Here is a 26,454-nt window from a genome sequence, read left to right as displayed (position 1 = left end):
ACTGTAGACTAACCCTGCTTTTAAAGTGAAGTTCTGCCATGGCTAAGCAGCTTAGACTTGGCCAAAACTTGCATAGAAAAACAGCACAGCCTCTTTTAGATCACATCACTCATTGTGTCTCATCGTTTACTTTTCTCCTCACCAGCATCTATTCCATACTCTGTATAAAAAGCCCAATTTGTTCACCATCCCCACCCTCACTCCCCTCCATGCAGACTCCTTAGACAGCTCTCCCTTTCAGCACTAGAATCAGCCTTTGTTAATTATAAATCTCACCCTGTCCTCCACTAACAGGCCCAGGGTAGGAAGTTCTCTGAGCAAATGCATGAGATAAGAGATTGGTAGAAGGAGAAAGAGGTGAGACGAATGATTGGAAGGAGGAGGTCAGATGATAGATATGAGAAGGGACACAGAGAGGATAGAGTTTGTTTTGTGGGAAAGGGGGATAAAATGAGGACTGTGTAGCGACTGAGGAAGCATGGCTGACCCCAATTCTGCCATGACTCCACTCTGCTAGAAGGAGTGGGGGGAGTCCAGACGTAAACCTACAGTGACAGGATTGCTGCTGCTCCAACAACGCACCCCCACCACTGAATCAGCCATCACTTGTTCATGCTCCCCCCCACCTCCTCCTCCTCCTCCTCCTCCTCCAACTTTGCTACTTCACTTACACAAAACAGGAAACTTCTTCAAATGTTTTGTGGAAATCTGCCACATTATAAATGCACTGTTTTTGCAAATAAACTGATCTAAAGCTCAATAACATTCAGCCACATCAAAAGCTTTATGCACACGTTGCCTTCATTTCTCAGTGCAACCCATCCATGCATGTGAAAAAAGGGAGAGAAGCCTGCACATGAAGAATGCAAGGAACGTGGTGCTATGAGCCCGTTTTATTAAGAGAGGGAGTCCAGCATAGTGAGGGGATAACAGGCATGTGATGCTGGCAGTAAGCTGGTAGAGGATGGACTCAAAACTGGACTGTAGTCAGACCCCTGGGGCAAAGGCCAGCCCAACACAAACCAGTCTGGAGGGGGGCAAATAAACATGCCTTGCTGGCTGGCTGTGAGCGCTGAAAGAGCCAACAGGGAGGCTCACTTCAAACCACAGCAGGGCTACTTCTCTGGTGCGTTTACGACCAGGAAACTGCCTGACACACACACATAGAACTCGGTTGATGGACAGATGCGCACTCATATGCATCCACTTATGGGACAATAAAAAACACCATGGTGGTGCAATATTCAGAAATCATGAAGGCAGGATAAAAAACTCATAACATTTCCAGGCAGTAAGACAAGAGAGCAGCCTCGAGCACCAAACTATCAGCTCACTCTGGGAAGAGGATTAAAAGCACTAAGCTCACCGTTTTGGCAGGAGACCCTGAGATGGTGTGCTAAGTGGGTTAAAGCACACCCCAAGTCTCATAATCGCTCCGGCTTCCCCCTCCTCCTCCCTGCTTCTCCCTCCGTCTGCCAATACCAGCCGAGGGGAGCAATTTCAAGTCCCACGGAGGACTTGGGAGAAGTTGAGGTGGAGGGAGTTAGATTAAATTGAAAGACATGCACCCAAATGTGAACTTCATCTGGACACAAATGTGCCTAAAAGACATGTGGGGGGTATTGGCTGAGTCTTTCTTGCCCTTGGGGGGTGTGCGTCTTTGTTTTACGAGGGTCTGCCGCTCTTCCTCTCACACCTACTGTAATGTGTGATCTAGTGTTTCCACCTCCCTGCACTTCTCCTGTTTTGAGGACATATCCTTACTGTGTCAAGAGCTAAAATGTTACATGTGTGACTCTTTTTATTGATCTGTGTGCACTCTGTACATGAAAAAAAAAGCCACAGTGAACCCCTTGCCAACACCTGTAGGCACACACACATGAAAATGCATACAGCCCCACTTCTCACACAACGTCACCAAACTGACACTGTGGTAACATGAGTCTATGGTGAAACTGTAGTACCATAGCTTGGCAGGTCTGGCTCCGCTCTAGCACAGTCCCAGGCCGCAGAGAGTCCAGTCACTGTTTGCCTGTGGGACTTTGACTAGTGAGAGCAAACAGAGTACAGTAAGTCCATTGAGACTGAGCTGAAACACAGAGCTGCAGAAAGTACTGTAAGAACTGGTGCTGTGAGAAAAGCGAAACAAAGAATGCAGTAGTCAGCGAGCCAGGGAGTTTAAAAAAAGAGCAAACAGCACCAGGAGTAAATCTCAAGGTAACTGTACGCTGTGCATTTGTCAAAATGTATGCAAGGCGCAGAAATCAAACAGGCTCTTTTATCTGATACTTTGCCATCTACTTCTACCAGTTCACACCGCACAAACAAACCCACTAACCTCTGCTACAGTAAATCAGTACAATTAGGCTGTCGTGGAAAAACAAAACACAGGTGAACACAGTAATTTTCCCCTTTTCAGGTGCGACGCTATTATGCGTGTTGACGTCAAGGACACTGACTTGTTAAAGTCAAAAACAAGTTTGATGAGCGCTAGATGTATTATGATGAGGTATATGACCTGCTGCATTCTATGGCAAAAAAATGAAAGAAAAAGGGGCAAATTGCTCACTTAATCTGAGTTTAAAAAACCTTCACATACATGCTATTTTTGTTGTAAAAGTGGTATCTTTGAGTTTAGTGGACGGGCATGTTCAAAACGCGCTTAAAAAAAATGTAATATCACTTTCAACCCATCTCCACTAATGGCACCAGTTGGACTAGCTGCTGCAGAAACTAATCTTCCACAATATAAATTACACACTGCTGCTTTAATGTCTCTGATTCCCAGGAGACTGATCCTTCTAAAGTAAAAAGGAAGAAACACCACCCACCTACACTCATCGGATAAGGAACCTAATACAGGTTAGAATCACTCTGGCAGCCATTCATTGCCCATGGTGAGAAATTAAAGTCTGAATCACTCTCTGGCAACAAGATATCTGATGGAAATTACTTATTTACTTATCACATTTCTTGCACTGAACTTGTTTATTTCTCTACTTATTTCTTATCTTTATGCATTGGTGGTGGTAGTGTTTTGCTATTGGGAATATTTCCCGTCATCTTAAAAGAACTGGCATCCTCAACTCAACAAATTAAGTCATCAGCACTGACAGATAAGTACTCAACACTTTTAATAATGCATAGGAGCAGCAGAAAGCTCCTTGTCATACCATTTGACTGCTATAAATTAATCATTAGTTTTTTATTGTCTGTTTCAGATGGAATTCAGCAAAAACAAAAAGTGTTCTAAAAATGCATGCATGAACATATAAATGCTTCACACACTCCTGCAAAATGAGAGGCAGGTGGTGAGCAAAGGTGAACACAGTCTATTCAGGAGTTATTATAAAGAGGGGTTTGTCTGCCTGAAAGAGGATTACAGGAGAAAGGTGTGGCTCCTTTTAACTCACAGTAGCATTGTGTGTGTGTGTGTGTGTGTGTGTGTGTGTGTGTGTGTGTGTGCGTGTCACTAGCCCATATGAACACTCCCTTATGCAAAGTTAAATGGAGACACAGGATCTGACTGAAGTTCTGTCAACGCCTTCCCCTGAGTATCCACAGGTCAACCTCGACTTACTTTAAAACCTGCTTGCCTCTAAACCAGCAGATGGTTCTAATGCTAAAGGAGCTGTGATAATTTATGTATGCTTGTTGGTCTCAAGTCACAGTATCAATCACACATTGTAGGCGAGGGGGAGTTTGACACGCCAATAGAGATCTCAGCCCCTCAAAACTATCTCAGGCATCTGGATCGACGGCAGCATCTCTGAAGTGGAATTTGGCCAGTAATAACAGCAGCAGTAATAACAGTTGAATGGAAGGTGTGTCTTTTCCAACCAGCTTCAAATGAAACTCCAACAGAGGGACTGTACCACCATATCACCATCACCACTTTGTTCCTCAAACTCGGCCATGGCAACAGGAGCAGGGATGGCTTGAAGGCCTGCACGGCTGTCACTTTGCTCCTTCTTCACCCTGCTATCCAGAGTCATCAAGGTCCGGCCTAAACTTGTGCAGAGCGCTGTCACAACAAGCTAAATCCCTCCAGAAGTCGCCTCTCTTTCTCTCTGTGTTTGGTTTAAAGTGTGGCGTGAGTCCAGGGTGTGGTTCTACAGCCATGCATGCACTCACGCATGCATGTGCAACCACACTGAGCTGCACATGTGCGCACAAAAGCACACGCTGGCCTATTTGTTTTCCAGGCGCAGACAGCCATGGTGTGAAGTGAAAACATTTGACTAATAGTAAAAAGTTAAGAGAGAAAAAGAGGGAGGAGAGGTGGAGAGAAGGGAAGAGGAGAGCTGTAAAGTATAATTTCACAGTTGAATGAAATCTTCTGAAGGAACTTTCCTGCCAAGACGTTAGAAAAGAGGATCAATACAGTTCTGTGTCAATGCAATAACTTTGGTGGTAAAGCAAAGAATGGAATGGATTATTTTAGCATAAAGACTGGAATCAGGGGGTAAATAGCTAGCCTAACTCAGCCTGTTGAAATCGGCTGGAGGTTAGCAGTTAGCAGGCGGCGGGCTGCAGGGTACTGCAGAGTGTTTAGTTTAGGGAGTAAACAGCTAACAGAGCTAAAGACACAGCAGGACTTCGAGCCTCTGTTCAGAGGACCATAAAGCATTAAAACAGTGAACTGCAGTTAAATGGAAAACAGAAAACAAGCAGAAGCTTTTTTATTGCCAGTAAGATAAATGTACATAAATATTTAGGCTGAGAAAAGTTTGGAAGTAAAAGCACTTTGAATGCTAATAGTTTTAACTAACAACCGTAGTCCGGGATGATAATACCAATATAAAGACACAATATTTTGATTTTGGGACTGTTAACATTCACTTTCCAAAGGTGAAAAAGTTGGACTGCAGCCCTGTGCTAAGCAAACCTAAGCTAAGTGGGCTAACTATGAGCTATGAGGGCTTGACAATTGTTTCTATATTTCTTTTACTCCATTGACAGTGATATGTCGTGGTTTCTCTCTTGCGAAAAATGTACTTATTGTAAGTCGCTTTGGACAAAAGTGTCTGCTAAATGCCCTAAATGTAAATGTAAGTGTCTGTTAGCTTTAGGCTCATAACAGATAGAAAGCAGAGTGGCATCGATTTTTTAATGCAATTATTAGCAAGAAAATCAATCAGCGCATTTCTCAAAATGTTGAACTACTCCTTTAAGGGAGCAGAAAAACCCACAGCCTGGAGGCTCCCCGCTGGGCTGCCAACATTCCTGTCAAATTCAGACGTGGGAACCACTGGAAAAACAGACAACTGTGCATGTGAGTCGGGGGAGGGATGGGCGTCTGCAGCAGTTGTATGGCAGAAATGAGCTTAATGGACGCAGTCATGTGTGTGCTGAGGTGTTTGGGCTGAGAGCAGTGACAGAGTTCATGTCTTGGAGGGAGAGATGAGCAGAGAGGTTGGCTAAGTGCACGTCTGCTCGGTGGAGGAGGAGGGGGAGGGGTGGAGGCGTCGAGGGTGTTCGAACGCCTTTGGGCAACAAAGTGGGTCAAGCAAGTTTCATCCAGGGGCGGGGAGATTGCACTGACCTTCAGCGCACTCACAAGAAGTCACCTGGTGTCTGCAGCAGCACAAAGACAAAATGTTCACTGTCTTCTTCCTCTCTCTCTTCTTCTAAACCTCTTTGTGTTGCATCTCTAATCACAGCGAGAGGAGATCCGCTCCACATACAGTACACACCCTCTCCAGAGACAACCACACAACAGACTCTGCATTTTCTCTGCAGATTCACACACTCCCTCACCTCTCTCTAGGAGGGGTTTGTATCATGGTTCACAGTTTTTTTTGCCACCCACTTCCACTGTGTTCTGTTCCCCTTCTTTGTCTTTTGATTATTGTTATTTTATCTCAGGTAGAGCCTCACCTGACACACTGAACCTGACAGCTATCTAATCAGAGCTCAGCTGCAGAGCTCATGGGGAAAACTGAGGGAAAAAAGGGAGGATGAATCAAGGAGGTGAAAGAGGAGAAGGAAGCACATGGGCTGGCTTTCTTCTTGCAACAGGCCTCCCTTTTAGCCTCTCCCACTGTCTGTCCTCCTCTCCCTCCTCCCCTGTCAAGCCACTTCGCTCCCTCTGAGTTATCAGCTCATCCGTCTCCTCCTCTCCCACAATGATAACAGGCCCCGCTGTTGTGTGCAGAAACACCCAAACTTCTGTCACTTCCTCCTCCCCTCCACTGCTGTCCTGACTACTCCTATGGGAGAGTTAGCAAGGCTGTCACTGCTGCACACACACTCAACATGGAAAACACACACACATGCCGGTGGGGAATACAGTAGTTTGTATCGCAATCTTAGGCTACAACAAATAATTACAGAGATAACTGATACTTCTGAGTGGAATAAAAGAGTATTTACCACGAACAAGTGTTACCCATCACTTACAGCTGTGATCTGAAAGCAACTGGGGCAGCAGCCAAGTGTGCAGAGTGGAATTGCTTCAAACGGAAGACCAAAAACAGTCAAAGAGACACTTACAACGCAAGTGTTTCAAACGGTGGCATCAGCAGAGCTAATTACAATACTACTAATTTAATCATGCACTTAAATAAACAGCCCTGGAAGGCATACAAGTTCTCACAAGTAGTAGCACAGCAGACGTTTGTACTCAGGCTCAGCAAAAAAGCTTAAAGAAAGAGGATCTGTTTGCATTGTGCTGGATGAACAAAACCTGTATTTGGAGGGAATTGGAGCAGCATGAGCCACACTTTAGTTTCCCCCTTAGACATTATCCTCATATAACTTTACAACGCCTGTGAAGTAACTTTGGATTGTTTGAAAGATGTGACCACAGTTTGTTCCACTACAGATCACTCCTTATAACTGCTCAGTGTGACCAAATGCTGGATCAATTCCAGATGTATTTCTTTAAAATATGGTCAATGTATTTATAAACATATTGCCTTGGACTGCCTCACTGAAGATACTCATATGTTGGTAACAGCCATGGGGTGATATGATTATTTCATGTCACAATTATCCTGGTCAAGATAATTCCTTATATCACCGCAATATTCACCATCATACTTAAAACTAAAATGGCACAAAAACTGGATTCTAGATACTGGAATCATTTTACCTTACATCTTGTCAAGAAACAAGTGTTTTTTTATTGCATCACAGATCAGCCATCTATTTTGAGTGAACATCCTTTGATGTGATTATCCCGATAATGGAAACTCACTACAATAGTTAATCTTGAGTCTTGAAGCTGGAAAAATCATATATTGTCCCATCCGTGGTTGGTAAACAGAGTTTCATCAAGTCACTCAGAAACGACCAGAAGACACTAGAGTTTATTTGCTTTTATTTCTGGGTAACCAATCAGCTGTATTTTAAATATAACTGAAGATTAAAGCCATGTTCTGACAGACATCAATTAGCACTGATGGGAAAAAAACCCACAGCCTATTCATGATTACTACAGGGCCACTGCATTTTCAAGGCAGGGTGTTATGGAAAAAGCGCAGACGTCAAGCAGAAAATGCTGAATTTAGCTCCAATTTCACACATATATGACGTATCGGCAATCTATGATTAAAGTCCATCACCAGTCATTTTTGTTGTTTTATTTTGATGCTGTGAAAAACGAGGCTGCTCAGTGAGTTACACAGTAGCACACGTAAGGAATCAAAGTTCATACAGAGGACCTTTAGAGTGACACATGCACAAATATATAGGCAAATGATGATGGCCGGATGGAAAATTTTAACATATCGCCAAATCCTGCTATTCAAATATGTGCAAGCACAGATTCCCTGTTCAGTTCTTTGTAACGTGACTTATGTAAACTCACTCTTTGCCTCGTGACCATATGATGGAGGATAAAGCGACTGTTGCCGTAACACCTTTCTACGGCTGTAAAATAGTTCCTAACAACATCATAAATCATTGTGCAGTGTTTTGGCATGAAGCCTTTAAATTCATGGATCTATAACTCAAACTGGTCCTACTGGATCATATTTCATCCTCTCTTCCTACCTGAAGCAACAAACCACAATCCTTTCTGGTTTTAGGTCTGAATGCCCACTGACGGAGGCAATGAACTTGGTTACGTGATGACAAATTGACCACAGGAAAAACTAATCAGAGATGCCATACTCAACACACACACTCAAATTGGATTACATACTCAACGTTTTTTTAACACCCACCCAAAAAACAGCTTTATACTGTATGTTTCTGAGAAATCCTACTATGTCCCACTCAGACTTAACAAACTATCCGCCCTGCCTCTGCGACCTCATAAACACATTAGTATACCATGCCCTCTCTGTGCAGAGCAGACTGAACAAACTTGTGAGGAAATAGCCCGCTAAATAGCCTCCATCCCACTATCAAATCTGATTTGGAAATGAGGAGGAAAAAAATGCACATTCTGATACAGTACCATAAAAACTGGGCCAAGAGGCATTCATGGAATGACCACATGCTATACTCAATTAGCATTAAAACAATGGCTCCACAGTCAGCAGTCATAGCCTGAGATCTGAGCTATGAAGAGGAAGAGGGTGTGACACACCATATGTATGTATGCATGCCTTTATTGAATGGCTGCAAGTTTATGAATTCCTCTCTGCACACATACCACAGAATTAGGGAAAACAAGAGACAATACGTTTTGCTGTTTCCTTAAACATCTTACGATGACACATTTGCAAAAAAAATAACTAAAAACACCTTTAAAACTCACCCAGACCACACACACAAGGCGGTGTGTGTTTAGAAGTCTGTGTTTTAAAAAGGACATGCAGGTCACTAAAAGCAAAACATCCTGAGTGACAAAGGAAGGGGGAAACATGCAAATCTATCTACACGTTTCCTAATGGTGTTTGGTGTTACACCCTTCTCTCCAACAGTTTTTTTACAACAACAGTTGGAGACAACGTGAATCCTCTACAGCGACTAATATGAGCCAATTCTAAACTATCCCCAAATATGAATGGGCAAAGAAGAATTCCAGGATATCAGCTACATGCTGGAAACCAATTGTGTTAACATTTTTCTGAGCTTTAAAAGGAATGTTTTTACTCATGTCCTGCGAATAGTTGTTCATCTTCATGACTGATCTCCTCAGTGCAAGGCCACTTCTCTCCTCGATGCCTATTGTCTGATTCATAGCAACACTCATCTCCACCACACACTCGCATCCTCCCCAGCACATACTCACTTCCTGTCCGACAATTTGACCTCTAACAGGCAGCACGGAGAGCCAGAAGGAGCAAAGAGACTGACACAACGCCTCCAAATAAAATACAGATGGAATTTCACATGAGGTGTCCTGGGGCTACAATGATGCTTTTATTGCTGTACAGAAAAAAGGAAAGAAAAAGTGGCCTTACAAACATCTTTCACGATGAAGAATCGACTCATTGTTCAGATGCAGAGGGCTAGGTCATTACAACCTCTTTTTGATCCAGTGATTCAAGCTATTGACTGTGATGTGGGGCTTTTAACTTCCTGATTCACGTTAACATTCCTTGATCAGCGATTTCAAACAGATCGTCATTATTTTCTTGCACTCATACTTGCCTTGAAATTGCTGTAATAGGTCTCTGCTAGCTGTGTTTCTCCCTTCAACATGTGTCTTTATCCTTACACAGCTGGTACGACTGATCAGTTGACTATTGATCAGTGGATTGAGAGACAATGAACCACTTTTAGTAATTTGCAAGTAGCCGAATTGTTGAAGTCATTGATTGAGAACAAATGACAATCATTAACTGGTTTCAGCATTTTGAATGTCAGCATTTCTTTCTATTATATAAATGGATATTGAATATCTTTGGGTTTTAGACTGTTGATTGGACGAAACAGTCACTGAGAAGATGTCAATCTGGGCTTTGTGATGAGGATTTATCATGATTTGTCATTTAATACGTGAAAAGAAATCGTCGGGGATGTCACAATTCTACAGATCCACAATTCGATTTGATTTTCAATTTAAAGCACTGACATTGTTAGACTGACATCTAGATCTGTAAAATTCAACAGACCCCTGGTTTACATTTCCAAAATGTCCTTTATAAAAGACAGGGGTTTTAACAGCAGCTTTTTGCAGGGTCAGGCAGCATAAAGTAGTACTCACCATTTTAGAAAGAGTTCAATAAAAAAATACCACAGGGAATTCAACAATAACGCAACAAAATATAAAAAAATTTAAAAAAGTTTGTTACAAAGTGCAGTTGTTCAAATCTGTCCAGAAAAAACCTCTTCCCAGACAATCCAATAAAAGATCTCTGAAAAAGAATATAATCCCAACATCATCTCTGATGCTGTCTGTTACTTCCACAGGCTACCATCTTTGAAGTGTGCAAGTAGACAGGGGTGGAGATGAAACGAATTCTGGGAGAATCACCAATGTTGCTTAAGAATTCGATGATCAAAGTCAGGAGCTCATCTTGATCGGTTTACAAATTAGAATGAAAATTGTGACACCCCTACTTGAAAATTAAATTACCATTAGCTCTGACTCTAATGACTGTGATATGTTTACAGAAATTAGGGCTGCAACTTATAATCTTTATCAATTAATGTGGTATTATTTTTTATGCTTTTCAATTATTAGTCCAACATGTAATAAAGAATTGAAGAAAAAGCAGAGCAAGCAGAAGCTCTCCAAGCCCAAGGTGAAGTATTTTGTACAACCAACAATAATCCAAAGATACTCACAAATTACCAGTTTAAATAACACATGACAAAAAAAACATCAAATCTCTACACTTGAGAGGCTGGGATCAGAAGATCCCTGGTGTTTTTGCTCGGGGGGGGAAAAAATCACTGAAATGATTAGCGCAGCCATAGGAATGTTTTCTGCAGCTCACAGTAAAGTGGATGGCAATGGAGCTTATGACGCGACATGTGTTTGGCGGTCAAGCTCATGTGTATGTGGGGCACACAAGGTTAATTTACTCCTCCTCACTCCATAAAAACAGATGGAGACACAATCAGCTGTTTCTCTATCCCGTCATGCCGGATTTCCTCTTTCCAGAACATTTCTGCTATGTTAGTGAATGACAGAGCTCTTTGTGCATGCACACACACACACACACACACACACACACACACACACACACACACACACACACACACACACAGACAGACACACACCACCTGTCAAATCTATGCGTGAAACATCAGTTAGACAGATATAAAGCAGGTGTATCAACACACTATTCCCCCTACAGCAGCAGACAAACTCATCTCCCAAGACACAAGAAACAAGATGTAGGAAGAAAAAAGGAAATGAAGACATTACAGAGTGCTGCACCTCTCAGCTGCATGACAATTCATATTAATGGACGTGTCTCTGAATGCTTTGGAAGTCTCTAGAACAAAGCCTTTTCCCCAAAGATGGGACGCATGATTTGTGCTCCTATCATCAACAGTCACTTGCAGCACTCAAACACCATTTAACTTCATCAGTCCCTTTTGAAAGAGGCACACAGGCTGGAGAGAAACATTATAAAAGGGAGGAGAGTAACAGATAAGCACTCTTAATGTTATGGAAATTAGCACATTCAGTCCTGCTCAGGGACTAAGCAGGTCTACAGCCCGTTATCGCAGCAATCCCTATCCCCCGTGGCCTGAGTATGAGAACTGAGAAATAACCCAAACAGTCAGGTTTTCTTACGGTCCTGTCTGTAAAAATTCTTCAAGTTCTCCTCAGTTTCAATAAACAGGCTCTTTCTCAACTGGACAGCCATTTGTAAATCTGTTGAGTGGCCTCCGCTGCGTAAATCACTTTTATGCACAGCACTTTGCCAGGTTGTCTCTATGCTTTGTAGTAAATGTATACAATTCCTGTTACCCTGTCAGAAGCGCAGTGTTAAGTCCAATAGTCCTCTTTAAGTGTGTTGTGGTTGGATCGTGAGACATTCCCTGTCACTCTCTCCCTCTGCTACCAGCGCTGACCAGGGGGAGGACGCAGGCCGACCTGTGGCAAGAAAAGGCCTCCTCAACATCTGTGTTTATCCTCGAGCTAAAACCAACAGGCTATATTTACCCCGGTCAAACATAGCCAGCACAGAGTAGATTCAAGAGAGGAAAGATGTAGTCTGTGCTTCGCCTGGGAGTTCTTTTCTGTATATATCTAAAGTGAGAAGACCCTAACCCCCATAAAAGACAGAAAGAACACACTGTTATCAAGAGGAAATTTATGCGCAGGACTGTGATTCTCTGATTCATCATTTCCCTGAGAAGAAGACAGATTGGTAAACAACACCTTGAGGGGATCTGACCTCTGAGGGAGTGAGAAGAAGAAAAAAAGGAGGAGGCAGGCTTGATAGATCAACTGCCTACCTAGCAAATGTTTTATGGCTGCACAGTAGGCCGTAAAGCAGAGACTCATTTCAAGAAACATGGTGTGCTCTTATTTCTGTAAATCTCTGACCCCTTGACACACTCGCATCTTGATTTATGGATAAGACCCTCAGGGGAGGAAAATACATCAAAGAGAGTGGACGGGGGAGCGGCAATACTGTTGGTGGTCTAATGCCATTTCATCTTAAACTGTGCACCTGCGCTCTGACTAATACATGTGTGTGACGCAGATCTACTGAAGGCACGATCAACCTCTGTTTGACCCATTTAGATGACACTGCTGTTATAATGACTCCCTTACATAGATGTCGTAGATGGTATTTTTATTTAGGACAATGGTTTCCTACTGCATATTCAAAGACTAGGTAGCCTATATATTAGGAAACGGCTGTAATACTTCATCTTCTATAACTAATTAAGGTTGTGTTGACTGAAATGGTTGCCTTTTTCTTGTGGTTTTAAGACGTCAAAATATGTTCAACTGTTTAGTACAAGGCAAAGAGTTGCTTTTCCATTTAATTAGATATGATGGCCAGTTGCACAGCCACACCACACAGGCGCACCACACTTTTCTGTCCAATTTAGCCCCTAAATTCTACCAGATCCGTGTTCAGATCCGTCAAGACAGCTAGGAAGGTTTCACTCTAGCCTATGTTTTTACTTCCACTGGCTCCAGTGCATTGCATATCTAGTCTGTTGCAGCTCCGGCAATCCGGACCCTTCCGTAGCAGATACACAAGGCTTCTATTTCTGCCGGATGCTGGAGCACGGGGCATCAATTCAGCCAAATTCAGCACAAAGCAGACAGGAAGTCATACACGGAAACAACGACAAATCCAAGCACTTCTTCGAATCTTTCGGTTAGGAAAATTGTTTTTGTTGTGTTTATTACAAATATGTATTACTGCGATCACGCCAGGAACTCCTTGGTCCCCCGGTGGGGGTTGCTAGACAACGGGTCAAAGAGCAAAATTGTAGTGGAGCCGTTCCGCAATGTACATACATGCAACCAGCATAATTCCTGGTAAGTTACAAAGGAAAGCAGCAAATCCTTACCTGTATGTTGGACATTGTTGCATGAAAAAAGACATCAAACGATTACCTGAAAGTTGACCAATTCTCTAATGGATCTTTTTCAATTATTTGAGGAGGACATTGCTGTTCAGACAAGCTCCAGTCTACCACTGTTGTGCCATACCAAACACAGCTAAACCACAGAATTACATAGAACTACACTGCATTACATAATTATCAAATAAAATTTCATTTTCAGTTTCTCTCTCTGCATTCACACTGGCTCTCGCCCACACATTGCGGTCTCAGTTTCTGTGCTGCTTTCTCTCTGTCTCTTTCTTGTTGGAAAAATCAATGAGTAAAACTGTGTTTAAATAATCAACAAATGTGACTCATGTGAATGTTATACGTGAAATGTTTATGATGAATTCTTTATATATTAATGCCTATTCATCTGTCTATTTGTATTCTATCTTAATGTAGAACTAAATGTAATGTTATTTATAATACACTTGGCGTGCTTTGCCTATATTTTGTTTTCTGTCTAGATTGTTTAACATCCAACCAAAAGGTGACTTTGATTACTGTGCCACTGTGACAACACTAACGTAAGTGTTTGGAGATCTTTCGCCGGTATGAGGGGGATTAGATTTTTCATCTTCTTGTTATAAGACCTTTAAAACTGAATAAAAGGATCAGAAACAGCAACATTAAAGTAAAGTGCCTAACCAATTAAAAACACCTTTTCACCACCGTGAAAGAGTCGATTAATGCCCCAATTAAATTCACCCCCGGTCAGTGAGAAGCTGTGATGCAAGGTGTGATGACGTACGCTGACCCAGTCAGATTAACCACTGACATGAGCTGAACCTGTTGAACCTTCACAGTGTCAATCTAAAAGGAGTATAAACCAACTGCTTTAGGCAGCAATGAACACAGAGAGAGGTGTTACGAATATGCTTCAATGAGAAATCAATGCCAGTAGCTTGTACCAGACAATAAACTTAAATCTAAGACCCAGCTTCATGTTCAACCTCGTCAAAACAAATGCTTACACCTTCACTGTCCACCCTGACATGGACCTGGTGGAATAAGGTGGACTAATATCATTCTCCCTCTCTTGTTAGCTATCAGGATACACCCAATGATTTTGATGGATGTTGTTGAGGTGCCTCTTTATTTAACTAAGATGCCTCTGAGGCTTAAATAGAAACCTGGCAAGAGGCTTTTCGTTCTAAAATTACAAACAGCAGGAGGGCTGCCAAGGTGTCGCGGTTAGGAAAGAAGATCTTTAACCAGAGCTGGTGCCAAAGCAAAATCTTTGCTGCCTGAGAAAATGCACCGAAGACCCTCTTAAAAAATGTATTGTTCACCCAAAAGATGACCATTCTGTAACATCCTTGTCAAGAATAAAGAAACAAGGAGAATTCAACAATGGATGAGTCACCTCTGCCAAGATAGTACTTGGTGATTCAACGTAATGTTTACAGGCAAAATAACTCAGGTGGCCCACATTCAACTCTTTGAAGACAGGATCCTTTGTTCCCGCAGCTGTTTGCAATGAAACACCAGAGTCAGTAGCACAAAATATGACATGTTCCTCAGGATCACAGACTGTAAGTAAATGTTATCTCGTACCCAGTGGAGCGAAGTACTAGCAGACTGCTGGAGGTGCTTTACAACTATGTGACGTAAGTTCAAAGTTATGAAATGAGCGCAGATAAGCACATACAATGTTTTATTGTTGTACAGACCAAAGCAAAACATGCTTGCACAGATAATATGGACCTGGCAGGTCTTTCAAAATCATGTAGTTTGCAAAACAACAAAATCCAAAAAGTATGAGCCATATTTATGAACTCGGAGCATCACCAGTTCTAGGTTTAGACTGGAAAGGTGAAATCTGCCAGAGAAACTGTATCTTCAAATGTGTCTACATTTTCTGCTCAGCTAAGAAATATTGCATATTTCTAAGATTTCATCCTTTTGCTCTCAATAGCATGGGGTTTATGAGAGTCATTGTCCTTAATCGAGTTAGGTGACGCAAACTATACAACCTGGAGAACACCGGGGCATTTCTCAAAAGATCTGACCATGCTACATAGTGAAATGTGAACATTTGGATGCAGCACCGTCCATCACTGTTTCACCAAATACAAGAATATACAAATTTGTAATGCATTTTGTAATACCAGGAGTTCACCAACAAATGAAAATTCAGTCATTCAGTCACCCTCACGTTGATGGAAATCACAGAACATCTCTGGAGCTTCACGGCAAAACAGCGTTGCAGTATTCTTCTAAACAACTGAAGTAAATGGGGACTTGTTTTTCAAAACTAAACCAAATCAATATTGAATCTATGGGCTTCCGGAGACTATTGTCACACTGAACAAGCTGTATGGAGTCATTTCATGTCTAATTTCATTTTGTTTTCCCCCGATCTACTTCAGTTGTTTAGCGGAATGTTGCCACGCCGTTTCGCTGTAAAGATCCTGAAATGTTTTGTGAACTTTGAAACTTTACCCGACTTGTCATTTGCATCAAGATGAGTAGATAACAACAGAATTTAAGGCTTTGGCTGAACTGCTCCTTTGAGAATGAGATATATGAATACAAAGATTATTTAAAACAAACATGTTGTCATGTAAAGGGTTTTGTTCTTGTTGGCCACTTGCCTTGGCATACTTTGACAAGTGAAAAAGAGCTATTAAACTAAAGCAGAATCACAACCCACTGTATAAAGGCCAACATTATAGTGGGTTTAATGAGTTTAACTATGACATTTTAGTAACTGATGTATAAACACCACAGTCTGAATGACTACTTTCTGCTGGTTTGTTTCGTCAAGTGACAGGCTCCCGTAGTTTTCAATATATCTATCAAAAACAGCTTGCGGTGACATGTCATGCTGAACTACACGTGTACTGCAATTTGTTTTTCCCAACAATCAATTAAAGAAACCTTTGCTTTGTCAGACAAGTAGAGTTACACAAGAACACAGGAAATGAGACATTAAAGGTTATAAAGATGGCCACGTGAAAGTAGACAGTTCAAACTCTAAGGTCTCAGAAGAGCAGGGCGTCTGATTGACATTGTGTTATTAAGCAGGAACTAAAAACAGACAACTGTGTAGTGACACAGACTGATGAGTTCACAGGTCATAAATACCAATCCTGCCTAGTTTAGAAAAGATGGAAATGGAAAGCATTGTTTAACTGACTGCTGCAGTCTGGTGCACAGCCTTTGTTCAAAGGAAACAGGATTTACAATATGGAGAGCCACGTCGTTATTATTCTGCATCAACTTCACAGTTCAGAACTGCTGCATTCACATCTGATTTCTTCCTAAACTGACGATGGAATGCAGGATTCCCCTTCATTGTACTACAGTACACAGTGGGCAGCGGTCTGCTCCACTCTTGTGCTGTTATAAGCCGGTAATCGGCGGGATAACGAGGGTGAGACACTGGAACATCATTCTCTGATCTTCCCTGGTAATAATTATCCCATTAGTTCCAGATGGGAGGAAACCAGGGTAAATGATGTCCAGAATATGTGCAGTGCTGCCATGCTCTGCTGCTCTAGCACGACCGATCCATCATCCTGATACTCGACGTGTCATTTCCTGAGGGCTGGGGAATACAGCAGCAACAAGGGGGACCTCTATGAAAGGGAGAAGGCACGCCGAGGCATCATCACCTCCCCACGACCGCACAGACACACACACACGCAAATGCATCTTGCAAATCCTGCGCACTAGTGTGCACACGTCTCTTTGACAGCTGAACACAGCCCGTATGCCCAATTCCCCTGTTAAGTCCACATTTCAAACATGTTGCACGTCCGATCACAGCACACCAGTGCCATTTGCAACTACTGCAACACTCGCGTGTAAACAATACCTGTGCAGCAGAAAGCTTTCCCATGCAGCTCATTCTGAAACAAGTCTCCTGCCAAGGCAACTTCCGATTTGCAGCACTACTACTCGAAATTCAAAGCTCGTCCAGGCTAACTAGCTGGCTAGCTCTGCCCCCAAACAAAGCTCCCATTGTCTGGAACTTGTAGTCTTAGTATTTTCTCTTGGCCCTCACAACTGTGATTAACTCAGGTACGAAAAACTACAAATCCGAAGTGAGCTCGGCAGTGCGAGCATGCGCACTGGGACCTTAATGATCAGGAAGGTTGTAGGATATTTTATAGTTAATAGATTTATGCGGGTAGCGGCGTCTTTGAGACTGTATATCCACTCTGGTGAATGGCCGGAGGACGGAATGAAGTATTGAGCCGGTGTGGACAGTCTGAGGCGGCACTCAGACTAACAGCTCAGCCGTAGTAAAGAGCCTGCTCCCTGCATTGGCTGAAGTTGGTCGGCTCGGCTGCCTCTCGGTGTTCGCCTTTGCTCGCTAACGTCTAGTTCACTCGTCACTTTTCGGCGCTTTTGAATGGCCCGCACTGTTCAACTTCAGCTGTTGAGAGAAAAGAAAAAGAGCACACATCTTACCTAATGCTGCTCCGGTGTTTCCGCCCGGCTCCTATTCCGTTAAAATAAGTCTCCAGACAGTGTGGAAAGAGTCGCTGGCCGACGGTCGACTGCCTGTTCACGGAACGAGACGTTGCCAATGTTCAACCGAAACCACGGCGAAGCTGCGCCCGCACACTCACTGCGCATGCGTAGCTCCGGTTGGCGCAACCTACTGATAGTAACACACAGGGGGCAGCAGACTACTACTGCTGGAGCTGTGGACACACGCATTGTTTTAATGACCATCTGGTAAACGTGACAGAGCTTCACTTTGAATATTAAAGGAAAGACACACTGCAAGTGTCAACGCTTGTAGAAACAGGACTCTAGATAAGCCTTCTATATGTTTATCATGCTGTATGATCACATTCTGATTATGCATCACACACAAATTAGTCAATAGCACAACCTTGTGGTTGCTACACATTCTCAGTCCTCATTTGTTATCTGGTATTTCACTAATTAATTCAGATCTTTTTTTTTTTTGATAAAATCTAAGAGATACACTAAGTACATTAACAGAACTGAATACAATACATTTTAGGAAAGAAGAAAACACTGAGTACAAAACAAACAAAATAAAACACATTAGACAATATTATTATTGTTGTTTAAAAACAACCTGCAATCATCAATTACTACCCTAAAGTCATAGTTGAGTGAAAGTAAAGATATTCTGTTAAAATATTACTTTGGTAAAAGTAAAAGTCATTTATAAGAATAGAGGGCCTACTTGAAAAAAGGCCTTGAAGTATATGATATTTAATGTACTTAAGTATCAAAATTAAAAGTAAATTATACATATATTTCCATGTAGGTGTATATGAAGGGCCAATTACCAGATCCGATATTCAGAGTTTTTTATTATTAATGCAAATGAAATAAATAAATTAAAAAATGCACTACTTTGCCTTTGACACAGATTACAAACTGCAAAGTGACTAGTTACTTAATCTATATTCTAAGTTCTCTGTTTGTTGTTAGTTTGTTTTGCTTTGTTTTTATTTCTTATTATTCAATCAATGTCATCATTTTCCCTTTCATTATATATTTTTGCATGAATATTTACAGTATTTTATAATGTTTATATAATTAATATACCATAGGCTATATTTATGGACCTGTCACTAAGAATGTGTATCTCTCAGCAAACCAGGTGGACATTTCCTGCAAATACACTTGCTCTGTGGTCTTAGAAACAAGGCAGCATCCAGGAAACAAAGTTTTCGGGCTAACGCCAGTCCAAAACCTGCAACCTGTTCACTGTGCCCGCCTGAAGACTGCAGCTCCAGCAGGCAGCTGTCTCTGAACCAGAGGACAGCGTTGATAATAGGATGGCAGGGAGATCCAGGAATTAGACTAACTTGACTTCCAACTCAGCCATCTGTACTCTAAAACCATAAGCAGCACTGAACTGGAGGACTGGACAGCAGGAGAAGGCAGGAGGTGCGGACAGTTGGAAGGAGCTGGTTTCTCTAAACAAACAAACATACAAACAAATAAAAATAATTATGGAAAAAGTTGGACTAAGGAGCAAAAAACAGGTGAAACCATGTCAGCTGTCTGGATCAAGAGAGCAGACTTAAATGATACCCTTACTTCCAGTGGTGAGAGAAGTATTTCGATCATTCACCTAAGTAAAAGTCCCAGTTCATACTGTCAAAAATACAAAATAGTCTAAAAGTAATAGCAGCACAGCACTGTACTTGTTAGGTAGGAGAACGGCTCCCATCAATATAATACCATATTATAAACTATATTATCTTTATATTGTCAACTATATCAAGAATAGTTTTGAGATACTTGTTCTTTAATTGAGTATTTCCATTTTATGCTACTCCATATTTCAGCTCCACTACGCTTTGGAGGCAAATGTTGTACTTTTTGCTCAGTATTTGCAAACTTCAATTACAAGTTACTTTGCTGAGTGCAGGAGGCATCAGAGACAAGGTTGACAATTTTTAAATTAATTTAATTGATTATTTGATAAAAGTAAAACAACAACACTATTATGAGATAAATGCTGAATATCAAATCCAATAATTAGCCAGGACGGCAAGTAGTTGATCCATAGTTTACTGCATATACATACATATTACAGTTTTTCTCGATTGTTTACACACATTTTCTGAAAGCATGCCTCATGCTCTCAGAACTCTACACACAAATCAAAAATCACACACACAATGGGCAAAACCCCTCAATTCTCCTGCAAAATTAAACTTTACATTCAAAACAATGTTATTTCTTCTCAAAATGGTATTTTGTTTTCAAATGACACACACAAACCTTTAAATGAATAGACATTTATAAGAACCAGTTGAACACTGATGTGCTCAGTGTAAAACACTATGATGAATGGAAAACACTTCTTCATTCATCATAATGACTTAGGCCTTTTTTGTTCAGTTACACTTACTACAGTCAGTACATACATAAGTGTGATGTAAAATATTTGAGAATATTGTTTTTATACTCAGAACACACAAATACACGGTAACAGATATATTTTATTTTTCCCACAAAAACAATGTACACAGTGTACATCTCAACCAACACAAAGTGCATATACAACAATAAACGGTCTACCTACAAAACAACAGAAGAATTTACTGTACACAGTTACAGTAAAAAAAAAAAAAACAACAACAACAACAAAAAAACTGTGCAGCATGCTCTCCTCTGTTTCGGTCTGGCCACAGCACCTCATCCACATCACAAGCAATGTTTTCCCTGGCATGGTAGCAAGAGAAATATCACCTAGCATGGTGAATCCAGCCATGAAAAGCACAAACTGCTATATATCCACATGCATCTTCCATAGCTTGGAGAAGGGGTATACACATTTGTGGATTTGTGGATTTTGGTCATACACTTTACAAAAAATTCTCAATAGGATTGAGGAATGGAGAATATGGAGGGAGATAAAGCGTGGTTGGGCAGTGAACCAGTTACGAACCAGAGCAGCCCAGTGGAAACTTACGTTGTCCCAAATGACAACGTACCTGAGCTGCTCTGGTGGAATGAGTGTGTTGTGTAGGGTGTCTAGGTGTTTGCCCATTTGATGAGTCAGTGTGCATAGTAGGGCAGTTCACTTTAGAATTTTGAATGACAGAGTGTTCTTTGTGAAAGCAAGAGATTTTCTTCATGAAAATTGTGCCAAATGCAGAGAATTGTGTGTAGTGTTTTGAAAAAAGTGTGTTTTAGAACTGCAATTTGAGTGTAAAGCAGGAATTGTGCTTGTAGTTTAGCAGAATTGGTTCAGGGGGTTGGTGCATCAGTTACATGTTGTGGTCATTTTGTCTCAAGTACCAGTTTTTGTGTGTAAACAATTGAGAAAAACTGTAAGTAAATGTATAATTTACTTAAATACTTAAGTTGGCTCCATTTATTACCAGAAAAATAAGTAGAAAGTAGAATAATTCCCTCTGAAATATAGTAGAGAAGAAAAGTAGCTTGAGACTGAAGTAGTCAGTACAAATACATTACACCATTCGAGTAAATGTACTTGGTTGCTTTCTAGCACTGCCTGTGTCTGAAACTGACATGAGACGACTACCAACCATCCTTTATGTTTCGATCATTGGACACCAGGGGTCAGTATAGTTTAAAAATTGATGGGCGTGAATCCTACTGTATTGTCTTAATAACTCATTGATGGATTTTATTCTGAAATGCAATGAAATTCTGACACTTTATTATTATTATTCTGAATGAAACATCATCACTCATGACATCAATGTAAACAACACCCTCGACCAGGTCTTGAAATATCGTCTTCTATGGAGAACTCAATCTGTCATGAAGAAACCTTTTTCTGCACAGCTCCAGCTATGATCTGTATAATTATTTAATTTAAGAAGAATATTGTATTAACTGCTTTTCAATAAGCCTCCATATGTGTCCTCTTGTCGACCTTTAAACCCTGGCCATTTTGGGAGTTATGGGTTAGAATTCGAAGAACACATTTCCCAGCCAGAATAAATTACATACGACTCTAATAATCTATGACATTGTCGCAATGATGAATAATCTTCTTCATGCACTGCAATGAAAAATGCATTCACTCCATCTCTGATCACACTAATCCATTCCTCCATGATTATAACATTGCCAATTATTCAGTCATATGAGCTGCCAGAATGATGTAGGTCAGCAAGAGATCCCTCGGAAACCACATTACCCACAATGCATCAGCACACACACACACCACCAGCACGGCCTCGCCTCGCCCTGACACCCTGCAGCCTCCTCCTCATCGTCAGCGCAGCCTGATCTGCTCGCTTATGATGGGAGTAAGTGCGCAACCAGCGCGCATGCTCCAACCCATCCCCATGTTCTCTCTCTCGGGGGCAGTGGAGGCGCTTGTCCGTGCGTATGTGAACGGCACCCCGGCGTGTTTGGATGCAAAGTCAGACCACAGACTGACAGCTCGGTGCTCGAAATGTCGCGTCTTTTTGAGAGATAAAGCGCGTTTGTGTACGACGGAGCTGCGGACAGCTGGCTGAGCAGTGCGGACAGGGACTCCAGGGAGCGGGTTTAATTTTTTAGTTTTTGTCGCCAAACTGGGTTACTGACCTGGATGGTTGCTATTATTCCTCTTGCTCGGATGCAACCACACGCCCATGCGACGATGTGAGTGGATGTTGCTGCCCTCGGTGTCCAGGTTAGGTTACAGTAGACGTTGAATGTTTACGTATTGAAATAAGGCTGGTGAGGAGCGGAGGACGCAGACGGTGACTGGACGTCTGCAACATTTTACGCGCGTGGTAAATAACCAAATAATTATTATAATTATTATAATAATAATTATTATTACTATTATTATTATAATTATGAAGATATTTAAATAAATGAACCATGGAGCCGGTGTGGATAATCTCCTCCAGTCGGATCAGAGACACAGTAACGCGGCGCTGCCTCCACGCAAACCTCCGCTGACAATATTTTCCGTGTGATGCTTTCTGTGGACATTTAAATATTAAAAACACTACTGATTGATGATCTGAAACTACCCATCGCGTGCTGGATGATGAGAAGTGCTGGCGTCCCTTCCCTGTCTCCAGTGAGGAGGAGTTCCTGCTCTTACCGAGGACTCGTCACCATCCCCATCACAAATGTAGCCCAGCGGAGGCGACTGAACCAGGCCGCTGCACAGAGACGGAGGCCGGTTTGTTGTGCTGCTCACACTCGGCTGGATGCTGCAGCTGAACATGGTGTCACTCACTGAATACCTGCTTGTTTCTGTAATTCCCCAGCTGACTTAAAAAAAATGGACGGGGCCTTCTTTTATGTGGGATTTAGCCTGGACCGGCTCGTCGGGATGTAGGGCGCATGTATCGGCGGATATTCTCCCAACGCAGTTTACACTAGCAGAGATGATCATGGAGATGGCTGGCGGGGGAGGTGCATCTACTCTGGTCTGCTGGATGAGAAATAATGAGGAGCTCTGCTCAGAGGATTTCACTCAGCTCACACACAGACTGCGGTTTTTATTGGCAGCCTAGTCCATATTTCATATTAGAATAAAATCAGTTTTGGGTTTATTACAGAGTGTCTCTGTAGCTCCCGGAGTCGAGACACTTGTTCTCAATGGGAGGAGGAGGGGTCTCATTCAAAACTTCATGTAGTTTTTGTTACATTTTTTGTTTTTAAGTATGTAACTGTTAAGAATCAAGTGTGATAAATAATGTGTGTAGTTCATGCCACACTCACTCACTGATCAGAAAAGACATCACCCTGAAGGCATCTGCCGTGTCTTAGACGAACACATCTCCCCATGGCAGCTTTCTAATAGACACAATTGTGGAAACAGTCAATTAGTTTTTCAGTGGGGGGCTCCGCTGCTCTGCTGAGTGTCATTGTCTGACCTGATGTAGGCCCACATTGTCCCCGAGTGAACTTGCCTTTGGGAATACATGTTACTTACACACTGCGTAGCAACAGCACAGCAGCAACCGGTGACAGGATTTGGCACAGTTTCAACAGCGAGATGTGGTGATGGGGGAGAGCAGTTGATCCCCGCTCCCCCCCACTGGTGGTCGAGGACGCCTCGTCTCTGTCAATGGGCCCTGTATGGATTTTGCGCCTGAGTTGACAGAGGGCAGACCTACAGCGTCAAACATGAATCCATACGGCAGAGCGAGCAGCACAGCAGCACCCCTGTCCTGCACCAGCTGTGGGGGCTGCTGCTCCCCTCCTCCCCCTTGTCTAATCCCGCCTGGCCCCCCTTCCTCTACTACCTCCTCCTCCTCCTCCATTCCCCCGAATATGACCCCCCCGCCGCCGATGTTCCCGGCCCCGGTTGTGCAGGTGGAGAATGGTAGCAGCTGGAATTCCTCCAACATCTCCTCCTCCCCAGACTCCCACCCTGGTCACCGCTGTGGGGCCAACAACCCCAACCCCTACTGGACGGCAGTGTTCGACTACGAGGCCACAGCAGATGAGGAGCTGACCCTGCGGCGCGGGGACCTGCTGGAGGTTCTCTCCAAAGACTCCAAAGTGTCTGGGGATGAGGGTTGGTGGACAGGCAAGATCCAGGACAAGGTGGGTATCTTTCCAAGCAACTACGTCACTAAGGGGGACACTGCCAACTACCAGCAACTGACCGCAGGAGGGCTGGTGGCAGGCAGGGTGGGCGATTGCCCCCTGGAGATTGACTTCTCAGAACTGCTCCTGGAGGAGGTGATAGGAGCTGGTGGGTTTGGGAAGGTGTACAAAGGAATATGGCGGAGAGAAGTAGTAGCAGTAAAGGCTGCCAGGCAAGACCCGGATGAGGATATTAGTGTCACGGCGGAGAGTGTGAGGCAGGAGGCCAGGCTGTTCTGGATGCTCCGGCATCCCAACATAATTGCTCTCCGTGGGGTCTGCCTGCGGGAGCCCAACCTGTGCCTGGTGATGGAGTACGCCAGAGGGGGGGCTCTGAACCGAGCACTTGCTGGAAAGAAGGTTCCTCCAAAGGTTCTGGTGAACTGGGCGGTCCAGATTGCCACTGGGATGGACTACCTGCACAACCAGGCATTCGTACCCATCATCCACAGGGACCTGAAGTCCAGCAACAGTAAGTGAGACTGTGTAAATAAGCAGATTATATTTTTGATTCATGCAGTTTTATAATAATGATAATAATGATAACAGTATGTGAGCTGAAGAGGAGAGTTGTTTTGGGAGGTTTCTCTCCACAAATCGGAATCTGTTTTGTACATAAAACAGAGCAACAAAACACAGAAGGAACAAAGACCAGAGCTCTGAACTCCTGACAAAACACCTTTCATAAAACATTTGCACCTGAGCTTGATCTCTGTCAGGCTAGAAACAATTGCTATCATACCTGAACATTTGACAAGACAGTTCTTGGTACTTGTTCTCCCGAGCTTTCAACCACATCTGGTGTTTTTTTTATCAATCAATCAAGTTCATCAAGTGACCTAAAGTAGTGATACTGAAGAAGAAGGTCGTACTGTAACCCTTTTATCACATGACCACAACATGGCTGAAGGCCCCAGAATATTTTCATATGTAATACAGAATCAAACACAATAAAACGTGCCTCAACAAATGCATAACACAAAGGTCTACTGTGTGAACTCTACTGCTTTAGAGACATAATTATATCACTCAGATTATTAGGCACACTCAGGTGAAACTAATGCCACAGCCCCCATGAAGGCTGTAATGTCCAGTGTTGTTGAGACTGTTTCAGAGTTGTGTTGATTGAACTTCATGATCATTTTAGAGGCTGCAGTTTGACCTGCTGATGAATCATATTGAGTCTCTGAAAGCGGTGGCTAACATGTAGTCTGACGAAATGAAACAATAGAATTATTACAACATTGAAAGCGTCATATATAGTCCTATAAAAAGCTAGTAAGTGGATCTGGATTTCAAGGAACCATTTCAACAAAAGGTTAATTACAGGCCTGTTATACTGGTTTGGATAGGTGTTAGCTAGGTGTGCCTGATAAACTCTACAGCTAAACGAGCCATGAGCTAATCTGCTAAAGGTAGCTAGCTACTGCCAAGGATAGCTCGCAAAGGGTTGAGTAAACATGTCAATTCTTTGGCAGAGGTAATGTTCAGATGTTTTGCTATGGTTTGCTAGAGATTTGGTGCTGCAGCTGCGTCAGTCCTCAGGCATATTCATTCTCAGATCATGTTGAAAAAAATCTTTAATTTATGCTGTGTACCAGCTTGATTTACTCAGACCCAGTGCCATATATACTTACCGAACAAATATTTCAACTGATCCCTTATTGTGATACCTTGATAATTCAAATGGACCTTGCAGTTGCAGAGATACACTCTGTTAATTATCAAGCAGAGACACAAAACAGAGGCTAATTCTTAACAGGTTTGATTTAAAGGGGCTCAGTGGACCTTCAATGTTGTGCTGGAAGCAGGTCGTTAGTTTATGCTCCCAGACTTAATTTCTTCGTTAGCTACTGTTGCTCTCTGTCAGTCCCTCACAAAGAAATCCACAGTCCAGCACCACTAAACAACTTGGCCTCTGGACAACACATTGTCCAGAGGCCTGTATAAGCATCCAAGAGAGGCAGAAAATGTCTCATTGTTCACGTC

General features: G+C 42.5%; 2 protein-coding genes across 5 annotated transcripts in view; one reads left to right on the top strand and one right to left on the bottom strand.

The window, feature by feature from the left end:
• The window catches only part of sipa1l3 (signal-induced proliferation-associated 1 like 3), a 74,054-nt gene extending 56,047 nt beyond the window's left edge, over positions 1 to 18,007 (bottom strand). The window contains exons 1-2 of one of the 4 annotated variants that reach the window (XM_030392357.1): positions 17,857 to 18,007; positions 11,828 to 11,953 (exon numbers count right to left, since the gene is read on the bottom strand). The gene's annotated coding sequence lies outside the window, so the exon portion shown is untranslated. Of the gene's footprint in view, positions 1 to 11,827; positions 11,954 to 13,395; positions 13,585 to 17,257; positions 17,371 to 17,856 lie in introns of those variants that run through there. The other 3 variants (XM_030392330.1, XM_030392347.1, XM_030392339.1) reach the window with 3 other exon arrangements.
• A 4,229-nt stretch (positions 18,008 to 22,236) lies between these two features.
• Positions 22,237 to 26,454, top strand: part of map3k10 (mitogen-activated protein kinase kinase kinase 10) — a 37,237-nt gene continuing 33,019 nt past the window's right edge. The window contains exon 1 of the mRNA XM_030399045.1: positions 22,237 to 24,937. Within this exon, the coding sequence (XP_030254905.1) occupies positions 23,953 to 24,937 (985 nt within the window). The 5' untranslated portion in view covers positions 22,237 to 23,952. The remainder of the gene's footprint in view (positions 24,938 to 26,454) is intronic.

The sequence above is a fragment of the Sparus aurata genome, chromosome 2 (genome assembly GCF_900880675.1).
Source record: "Sparus aurata chromosome 2, fSpaAur1.1, whole genome shotgun sequence".
NCBI lineage: Eukaryota > Metazoa > Chordata > Actinopteri > Spariformes > Sparidae > Sparus > Sparus aurata.
Note: the sequence above shows the minus strand (reverse complement) of the source record. Positions and strands in the feature narration are given on the sequence as shown.